General features: G+C 39.1%; 1 protein-coding gene across 1 annotated transcript; it reads left to right on the forward strand.

Moving 5' to 3' along the window:
• Window positions 1-88: 88 nt before the first annotated feature.
• On the forward strand, window positions 89-8212 carry surf4 (surfeit 4). Its single transcript, XM_060862621.1, has 6 exons — window positions 89-340; window positions 3544-3730; window positions 3907-3983; window positions 4069-4112; window positions 4838-5024; window positions 6966-8212. Exons 1-6 carry the CDS (start codon window positions 293-295, stop codon window positions 7230-7232), a joined length of 810 nt encoding a protein of 269 aa, XP_060718604.1. The 5' UTR covers window positions 89-292; the 3' UTR covers window positions 7233-8212.
• Window positions 8213-10023: the final 1811 nt, after the last annotated feature.

A 10023-nucleotide genomic window follows, 5' to 3' on the forward strand; every position in this document is an offset into this window, starting at 1 on the left:
ATTATACCAGACTGAGTACTGTACAGTAGACAAGACTTACTGTATGCTAATAGTGTGTGTTTGTGTGGTGTACATTGTACGCACACACGCACGCAGACTTCGGTACACGTGGCACGCACAGAGGGTCCGTCTTATCACGTCGTATCGTAGCGGCGCGCGCGGGATTGTGGGACGGCGGCGGCCTTCACGGACAGGCGGGGGGGGAAATATATAACTGTCTAAAATAAGAGGGAGAAAAACCAAAACAACAGATTTTACTCTAACAGCTGTGTGTAAACGGAACTGACAAGCCATGGGGCAGGAGGATATAATGAGCACGGCGGAGGATGTCGCTGATCAGGTACCGAATAACGGAAACACTTTGTTTTGTTTGTCTAAAACAGCACGGTTTAGGGATGATTAGCATAGCCGGCTAGGCTAGTTAGCAAGGAAAGTTGCAGTGGATTTGAATGGGAGGCGGTGGGTGCTAGCTAGTTAGTTTAGCATCAGTTGGAGTGTCAAATAATAATAATAATAATAATACAGACTTGCTCATTTTAAAGAGTTAATCTTTCGTTAAACTTTTGCACGACTCGCAGGTGATGAGTTCTGGATTAAGCTGTACTAGCTAATGCTAATGCTAAATTAAGTTTAGAACTTTAGAAGTAAAAAGCTGCTTGTTTGTTGCTTGCAGTGACGTGTAAACTGAGCCACTTTTACTAAACTATAAAAATGACAGAAGCTGGGAATTGACAATAAGGTTACTGACTGATTGTGTAAAGCAAATTGTTTCTAAACATTTAATACATCTTGTCGACAGTGCAGAAGTTTTTATAGACGTCTTGTGGCAGGTTTAGGAAACGTTTCTCAAATCGTTTGCTAATCAAATGTCATTCTTTGGACTGTTTCGCGTGATTAAATTGGTTCTGAAATTAAAATCAAACTTTTTAGTAGCTTTCTTTTTACTGGCTTTTCCAGGCTGCAGTATGACTGTGTGTGTCTGTCTGTGTGTGTGTGTGTGTCTCTGTGTGTGTGTGTGTGTGTATAACAGTTTTGTCTTTTGTCACATCTCTGATGACTAATCCTGTACTAGTATTGTGTTTGTCCAATTAAATGTTCCCTAGAGCATGTATGTCCCGCCCCAGGAGCGTGTCTTGTCAGTTACTTCAATATTTTGTCTCTCTCACAAACATGAGTAAATATATTGAATATAAACAGAGCTGTTAAATATGGAGACACAAATTCAGATTTAATTTAAAAGGTGTAGCTGCGTATTTTTTGCATCGGTCATTTCAGGTGGAACAGGATCAGATCCAGCTCTGCCCATGGACTTGCGTTCATACGGATCGGGTTCTGGATTTTTGCGCCACCCCGATATATGAGCACAGTACAAATGATACTAAGGCCTTGGAGTAGAGCAAAGGGATGCTGACTCTTGATTCAGGTTACAGCTTATCTGAAAACATTTAATCCCATCTAAATGGCGCTTATCTCTTGTCTGCTCTGATACACCTGATTCAATTAATCAACTGATTAATGTGTGTTAGAGCAGGAAAACACTCAGATGTTAGAGACGAGAGGTTCTCCCAGACCAGAAACCCTGTGATCTGTAGTGTCACACACTTAATTATAATTATAACATGCTATTGCTTTATACATGACTGCAAGACAAAGTTCACTATTATGTGCCAGCTGTTGCTCAACGGTGTCTTAACACATCCCGGTCACACAGACTTCTTTACACACATTTATAAAAGGCTCTTTGTGGTGTTCAGTGTCTCTCTCTGGTGTTGTGGATTGGCACGGTGTTGAACCGATTAAGATTTTGAATGAAGATACGGTAAAATGCCTATAAAATTGTGTGACGGTATAAAGAAAGCGACTGACACATAGCTCAGATGTTACAGAAATAACCTCCATCCTAAAATTGGGATCTTGGAAGCTCGGATTTCAAGCGCAGTGTGTAGAACCGTGCTAGCCGTCTCACTTATCCGGGATTTTTTTCAATCACGACAATGCAGGAGTTGTTTGTTTGGTGAACGAGATCTACGATCGTGTGTTTTAAATAATTACAAACCAATACATCATGTTACACATATCTTTATGGTAGAAATTTAGTTCTTAAAGACCATTTAAAAGCTAATTATTGATGTACTTCTAACGGTACCACTTCGGCGACTAGAAGACGTACTCTTCGGTACCTTTCTGTTTTGAGAGCGTGTAAGAATATACACGTATAGATCTGAGGAATAAAGGGAGATTACAGAAGGCACATCCTGTCAGTCATATCTCTTTTGTGTAAAGTCAATCGATAGCTAATTAAAATTCTAAATGAATTTGACATTCATTTTGTGTTTTTAGCTAAACTGTAGATAACAGACAAGCAACACCGGATTAACCCCTGAGAGATTAGCTGTCGTTTCTGTGTCGCATGAGCTTCATCTTCTAGTCTGTAACGAAAGTCCCGAGGTGACTGACGTGCTCTCTGTGTTTTGCTCTTTATGCACGAGCATTTTTAGAAACCTTGCCACAATACTCCCCCTTGCTTAAGCCCAGGTGATTTGCACAAGCACTGTTTGGCTTCACAGTTCACACACACACACACACACACACATTCCCTCCCACCTACCTAGCAGTCCACATCAGCACTTCCCAGAATGCATCAGCCAATCAGTGAGGCAGCCTGCAGTATCAGCCCACACGTCAGTGATGGCCCGAGAGCTCTGTTAATGAACATGCTGCGCACAAGCTTGGTAATTCGGCTGCTTTAAAACGTGGCTTGATAATGAGCCGTATTTAAAGGTGGAACAGGAGCGACCGGTGGAGATGAAAGACCTGAAAATGGAGAGCTCTGTGTAGTAGCAGAGCCTGAAGAGAAGACAAAAGAACCGATTCTAATTTTTGAGGATAATTTAGAAAAAAATAAAATAAATAGAGTCTTTTTCTTTTAACATTCGTGGATATCACAACCCACTGTAATAAAACATCCATAAATCAGTAAACATTTTTTATTAAAAATGTAGCCTGTGAGTTTAAAGTTAATGGCTCTAATAAACAGGTAAAATATTTTGCTTATAATTTTAATAGTTTTGAGGAGATCTGTGAAATTTTTATTTATTTATTCTTTTCTGCAAAAAAAAAAAAAACAAGTACCAATTAAACAAACAAGCAACTAAAAAAATGATGGGAAACATACATTAACATCATATTATAATAGTTGTATCATAACACAGCAGATGATGTGACGTTATGGATTGGATTTGATTCCTGTAGGTAATTTTTACTCCACTATTTTAAGCTTATTGAGAATATTTATGCGTAACTTTTTTCACTGAAGTTTCAGGGTTCTATAAATAAGTTTTTAAACCAGACCCAGTAGGTCTCAAAAAAATCAAATACCCAGAGATGATACACTATAAAACTATACACAATTATTTAAAGTGCTCCTAATCAGAGCTTATTGAAGATATTTCTTTGTGTTATGGGATGCCGGTATTACAGAATATCTAGAAAAGAAATTACATTTTTAGGGAAAATGAAGACGATTGCCTTTGTTTTGTGCAGTTCCTCAGAGTGACGAAACAGTACTTGCCTCACCTGGCGCGCCTGTGTCTCATCAGCACCTTCCTGGAGGACGGCATCCGCATGTGGTTCCAGTGGTACGAACAGAGAGACTACATCGAAGCCACATGGAGCTGCGGCTACTTCCTGGCCACGTGCTTTGTGCTGCTTAACCTTTTAGGACAGCTGGGTGAGGCCTGATTTCACAAGCATTTCTAAATTCACTGTCAGATCTTTTTGTATTTGCAGAACCTAAAGCCCAAAACTCCAAAGTTTGTTGATTTTATTTCTTTCTATGGTGGACTGAATCATCTTCAAACTTTTCATCTGCGTGAATTTTCTAACCAAAATTATTTTCCCTTCCAGGCGGCTGCGTCCTTGTTCTCAGTAGAAATTTTGTACAGTATGCTTGCTTTGGATTATTTGGCATTATTGCGCTACAGGTAATGAACGAACCCATATTTAGCTTTAACAACAGTTCAAATGTCTGATTATAATCTAATGTTATTTCTCTCCCCTCTGTTTCAGACTGTTGCCTACAGTATCCTATGGGATCTGAAGTTTTTGATGAGGTAAATTCTACTACGTTTTTGGAAAATGTCAGCACTTGAGTCCTGAGCCTTTAAATGCAATTCAAGTGTCTCAGCGTTTTTCTAAGGGCCTTTTTACACCCGGTCATTTCATGGGTTTTCTCTGATCCGATAGCTATCTGATTGGTTAAAACTGTTCCATTTACATTAGGCCACATAAAAGTGTAAAAAGCCCCTTAGACTCTGAAGTGCCAACAATCGAGAGAAGAATCGTCTCTGAAGTTAGAATACGATAAAAACCTCAAACGCCTGTTTGTTAGATATTAGATAACATCACAAATGTTGTAATTATGGAGGTGAGAGCTGCTCGATGATAAGTAAGTAAGTAGATAAAGATTTATAATATAAGATGTAATTATTGTCCCGTTATCGAGCATTTCAACTTTTTCAGTGTCATAAATGAATTTTCATGGCAGCATTACTAATGTGGAAAGATTGTTTGACAGTAGACCGGGCCTTAAATGATTAAACGACACATTTGTGGTGTTAACGCTCCTGCTGCTGTCTGAGCTTTATCTTAAATATTTTCATATATTTCTTAATCCCACCAAAATTTAGTTTCTGGTTACGTCACTTCAGGAATAACATACGACTCGCATCCGAGTTGTTTTTGTTTACATACAGCAGAATATCCTTCCGTTCGGATGTGGTGTGTTTGACAGACAACAGATTAGTGTCTAATCTACACCGCTGGTGTCTGTGTGCAGGAACATGGCTCTGGGAGGTGGACTGCTGCTACTGTTAGCCGAGTCACGCTCTGAGGGGAAGAGCATGTTCGCCGGCGTGCCTACGATGGGTGAGAGCTCCCCAAAGCAGTACATGCAGCTCGGTGGCCGTGTGCTCCTCGTTCTCATGTTCATGACTCTGCTGCACTTCGATTCCAGTTTCTTCTCGGTGAGAGCTCATCACACACGCTTCACGTCCTGAATTTGGGTCCGAATTAGGAATTGTAAAGAGTTTCAGGTGACGCAGTTTAGAAGTAGCAGAAACACTTGAGGTAAATTAACGTGTTGAGGTAAATTAACTCTAAAATATGACTTCATCATCACATCGCTCAAAGTATTAATAGCCATAATTATTCTGTCTTTTTTCTTACCATGTTGTGCCCCATTGGAAAATTAGTGGCAATTTTTAATAATTAATTTTCCTTTTAAAAAGCCACAAGTCCTTGCCCAAAATTTTTATTTTAATTAAATTTTTTTTTTACCATAGCAGTAAAACATCAGGATGATGCAAAAAAGAAAACCAGAAAAATCCTTGTTTTTTTTTAAATAAATAATAAATTTCTGTTCAATTTTTAATTACAGAATAATACACAGGCCTAACAAGTGTTAGTGTTAAGTGTTGTTCCATGTTGGCTAACTAAGTATTTTGTTTGGAAACATTCTCTCACTCTCTCTTACTCTCTCTCACTCTCTCTCTCTCTCACTCTCTCACTCTCTCTTACTCTCTCTCTCACTCTCTCTCACTCTCTCTCTCATAAGTCCTTAGTTAAAAGCTAGTGCAGTGAGTAGATGATAGAAATGCTAGTCAGGATTGATTACCAACCGTCCGTTCTTTCAGCAGTTGATTTATAAACAAAAACACTTGCACGCTACGTGCACTAAACGAATGCCCCATTCTGTGAGTCTCGAAGCGTTACCTTTTTTATCAATTAAAAAGGTAAAACTGCTTTAAACTCTCCACAATCGTCCCGGTCCCCAAGAAACCCTCCATCACTGGACTGAATGACTACAGGCCTGTTGCTCTGACGTCTGTTGTCATGAAGACCTTTGAACAGCTGGTATTGGCCCACCTAAACTCTGTCACAGAACAGATGCTGGATCCCCTACAGTTTGCCTACCGTGCAAACAGATCAGTGGACGACGCAGTCAACTTCGGACTGCACTACGTTCTGCAAAACCTGGACTGCCCAGGGACAAACGCCCGGATTCTGTTTGTTGACTTTAGTTCGGCTTTTAATACAATTATTCCGGAAATTCTCCACTCCAAACTCCTAAGGCTCACTATACCTACTTTCATCTATCAGTGGATCACCAGCTTCCTGACAGACAGGAAACAACAGGTGAGACTGGGAGGTGTCACCTCCAGCATTCGGACAGTCAGTACTGGCGCTCCACAGGGATGTGTCCTCTCCCCACTGCTATTCTCCCTCTACACTAATGACTGCACTTCAAGTGACCCAACTGTTAAACTCCTGAAATTTGTAGATGATACTACGCTCATTGGTCTCATCCAAGATGGCGATGAATCTGCATACTGAAAGACTACCATTTCCCAAGACCTGAAATGGGAGTGCAACATAAACTCCATCATCAAAAAGGCCCAGCAGAGGATGTACTTTCTTCTGGCAGGCGCTACAGAAGTTTGCTTACTAAAACTGCCGGAAACAGGAACAGTTTCTTTCCCCAGGCAATCACCCTAATTAACAACTCACCATAATTATATTCACTGCTTCTTATCATAAGTACCGCATTAATCAGGACTGTCAGTCATCACATCATCTGTATATTGCACAATAATGTTATTTGCACTCCCACACTTTATGTACACAACTGATCGTTCATATTCTATACTCATATTTTATATATTTTATTCATCCTATATTCATGTTTTATACTCATTCTGTATATATTGTATCTCATCGTCTGCATTGTTTTCTTGTACAGTATAGTGTTATTTATGTCTGTACCTTTGAGAGTCGCAAACTGCTGGAACCAAATTCCTTGTGTGTGTCAACACACTTGGCCAATAAATCTGAATCTGATTCTGATTCTGAATTATCAATCATATCAATAATTTCTCGATCATATTCTCTTCCCCTTCCTCTTTCAGATCCTGCAGAACATGGTGGGCACGGCCCTCATCATCCTGGTGGCCATCGGCTTCAAGACCAAGTTGGCGGCTCTCACCTTGGTGGTGTGGCTCATGGCCATCAACGTCTACTTCAACGCCTTCTGGACGGTGCCTGCCTACAAGCCCATGCACGACTTCCTCAAATACGATTTCTTCCAGACTACGTCAGTCGTCGGCGGCCTGCTGCTAGTAGTGGCTCTCGGGCCCGGGGGCGTATCTATGGACGAGAAGAAGAAGGAGTGGTAAAGAGAGTCCGTCTCCTTACACAGGGAAAAACAAACAAACAAACAAATCCACTGCCCAGGACATAAGGACCCGCAAAATCTTAAAACAATACAACATGAAGCCACCTCCATTTTCTCTCTCTCTCTCTCTTTCGCTCACTTCCCTTTTTTGTTTTGTTTTGTTTTTACAAATTCACCACGATGACATGAGTTTTTAAGATGCCTTGTCATGTCCTACTATAAATCCTGAATGCTAATGAACTGCCTGAGTTGATTCATGTTTTTTTTTGTTTGTTTTTTTGTTTGTTTGTTTTTCCCTTCCCCTCTGTCACGGTTTGCCGACTGCTGTCTTCGTAGCATTATAAACGTATTCCTGTCGGGATGCTTCACTTATCATGTGCATTGCTATATGGATGTTGTTTTTAAAACACTTGAGAAATAGCTGTGAATGTGTCCGCATATAGACTCTGTGAAACGACAGTAATTTAGGTCTCCAACTGAAGGTTTTTTTTTTCCGAATGCGACCGAGTATTCGAACCGGCACCGCTATTTGTTTATGGTGCAGCTCTCTCAAATCAACCCAAGTGTCAAATCAAATGGCTCTTTGTTTTAAGAGCGCGCAGGGTTTCCTAACGCCGCTCGTGGTGCCGAAGGGGGATTCGTTGTGTATAAACCACCCTACAGAATAAAAAGGTGGAAGTACAGCACCTTCTGGCTGCTCTATTTTTTACACTAGCGGACTGTGTACTGTACCTTAGCTTGCATCCAGGCAGTAAACAGACATGCAGTTTATACAAGCAAGCAAACAAAGAAATAAACACTATTTTACACACCTGCACAAGTGGAATAGGTCGAAGACGGTCTGTTATTTCACCCAAGCTTTGTCTCGATCTGTGTTTTTGCTGTTGTCAAAATAACACATTGATTTACTTGAGTTTATAGTTTTTTTTGTTATTTACTTTTGTTTTCAGGTGGAGAAAAAAAATAAAAGCAAAAAAGTTAGATCTGCTTCTGGTTTATAAACTGTTTCAAAATCTTGTGAATTTTCTTCTTCCGTTTTTGGCTAAATCTTCGTCTAAAATTTGTCACATGTACACAAACAGTACAGATACAGTGTTACAGGGTTGTGGTGTGTTTTTGTCTGGGGGGTTTTTTTGTCACGGATTCGAGTTTTACCTCATTTTGGATCCAAACTCTTTGCTTGGTGAAGAGACAAAGACAGCAGGGATGTGACCACTACACTACACACCTCATGATAAATATAGAGATAAAACATGTCCCAGTAAACTTTATAAAATCTGACAGATATAAGAAATGTTTAGCTGAAAATTGGACTTAATAGCCTCTAATTAATATGTAACCAACTTTGTTCCGAATCTGGGATAAGCATAACTCGTATCAGAATCAGTGTGTTGATGTTGACACACACAAGGATTTTGGTTCCAGCCAAATTCCAGACATAAATGACACTATACTATACAAGACAAGACAATACAGACGATCTGAGACAATATAGACAGCACAAGTATTAAATATGGAATTAATTAATTATTAAGTATTTTAATACAGAATATATGACATACAGTTAAGTACATAAAGTGTGGTAAGTGCAAATAACAATATTGTGCACTATTATGCTTTTTATACAATATATAGCAACAGTAGTGTGTGTAACATACAGATGATGTGATGACTGACAGTTCTGATAATGCAGTACTTATAGATATGAAGCAGTGAATATAATTATGGTGAGTTGTTAATCAGGGTGATTGTCTGGGGAAAGAAACTGTTCCTGTGTCTGGCAGTTTTAGTAAGCAAACTTCTGTAGCGCCTGAGAGAAGGGAAGAGCTGAAAAAGGTTGTGTCAGGGTGTGAAGGGTCAGTAGTGATTTTTCCTGCCCGGTTTCTGGTTCTTGTATCGTCCTGGGGGGTGGGCATGGGGGCATCAATTATTTTTTCTGCTGTTTTTACTGAGCGTTGCAGTCTGTTCCTGTCCTGTTTTGTTGCTGCTCCAAACCAGATGGTGATGGATGTATGTGTACAGGACAGATTTGATGACTGCAGTGTAGAACTGCAATGATGGATTTGTGTCTGGTGTAATCACCGGATCAACAGCAGCCGTGTCCAGGATAAACCGGTTACTGACAATGGGTGGAAGATAAAACATAATTTCGAGTAGAACGGAACGGTCTGGTCTACAATGCAGCACAGCTTGTTATGTGGCTGAAGCATTCAAGGGTGTGTCTCATTATGTTGTGTATTGTTTTGTTTTTTCAAAACAAACTAAACGGTTCAGGAACACGTTTTTACTATAAAGTACTTTACAATTAGTTCTAATTGTAAGATATAAAATAACAACAGAGAAGTTAAGTCAGAAATAAGGTAAAAAGGAAATATTTATTGGAAAAAAATATTATATATATTTAGATAAATGCCTGCACGTTAGTCATCGCATTTTTTTTTTTTTTTTTATTAAATTAATAAATCCTGCAAAAATATGTCTATTATTTTCTAAATAAAAGACTTGGGAAGAAAATGGACACAAATATAAAATGATTCTTAATAACAATATCACTGAACAGAAAATGATTATAAGATGTCATACAGTGACTCTAAAATCTATTTGAACACTTAAACCACAATTAAGATATTTTTTGTCTAATTACTTTTTTATTTTTATATACATAATTCTTTATTTTTTCCACTCAAAAAGTGTGCTTGTGGCATCTTTCTTCAAAATATATATCATTTGTTTTGACGTTGTTTTCAAATGCGGTGAAATTCATATTAAAAATGTTTCCGTGTCGGCTGTAA

The sequence above is a fragment of the Tachysurus vachellii genome, chromosome 26, assembly GCF_030014155.1.
Source record: "Tachysurus vachellii isolate PV-2020 chromosome 26, HZAU_Pvac_v1, whole genome shotgun sequence".
NCBI classification, from domain to species: Eukaryota; Metazoa; Chordata; class Actinopteri; order Siluriformes; family Bagridae; genus Tachysurus; species Tachysurus vachellii.

What these genes read in the sequence shown, in the direction of transcription:
- surf4 (XM_060862621.1), top strand. Translation starts at nt 293, where the DNA reads ATGGGGCAGGAGGATATAATGAGCACGGCGGAGGATGTCGCTGATCAG. An exon ending in CGGAGGATGTCGCTGATCAG is followed by an intron (nt 341 to 3,543) that starts GTACCGAATAAC and finishes TGTTTTGTGCAG; the next exon opens with TTCCTCAGAGTGACGAAACA. An exon ending in TAACCTTTTAGGACAGCTGG is followed by an intron (nt 3,731 to 3,906) that starts GTGAGGCCTGAT and finishes TTTCCCTTCCAG; the next exon opens with GCGGCTGCGTCCTTGTTCTC.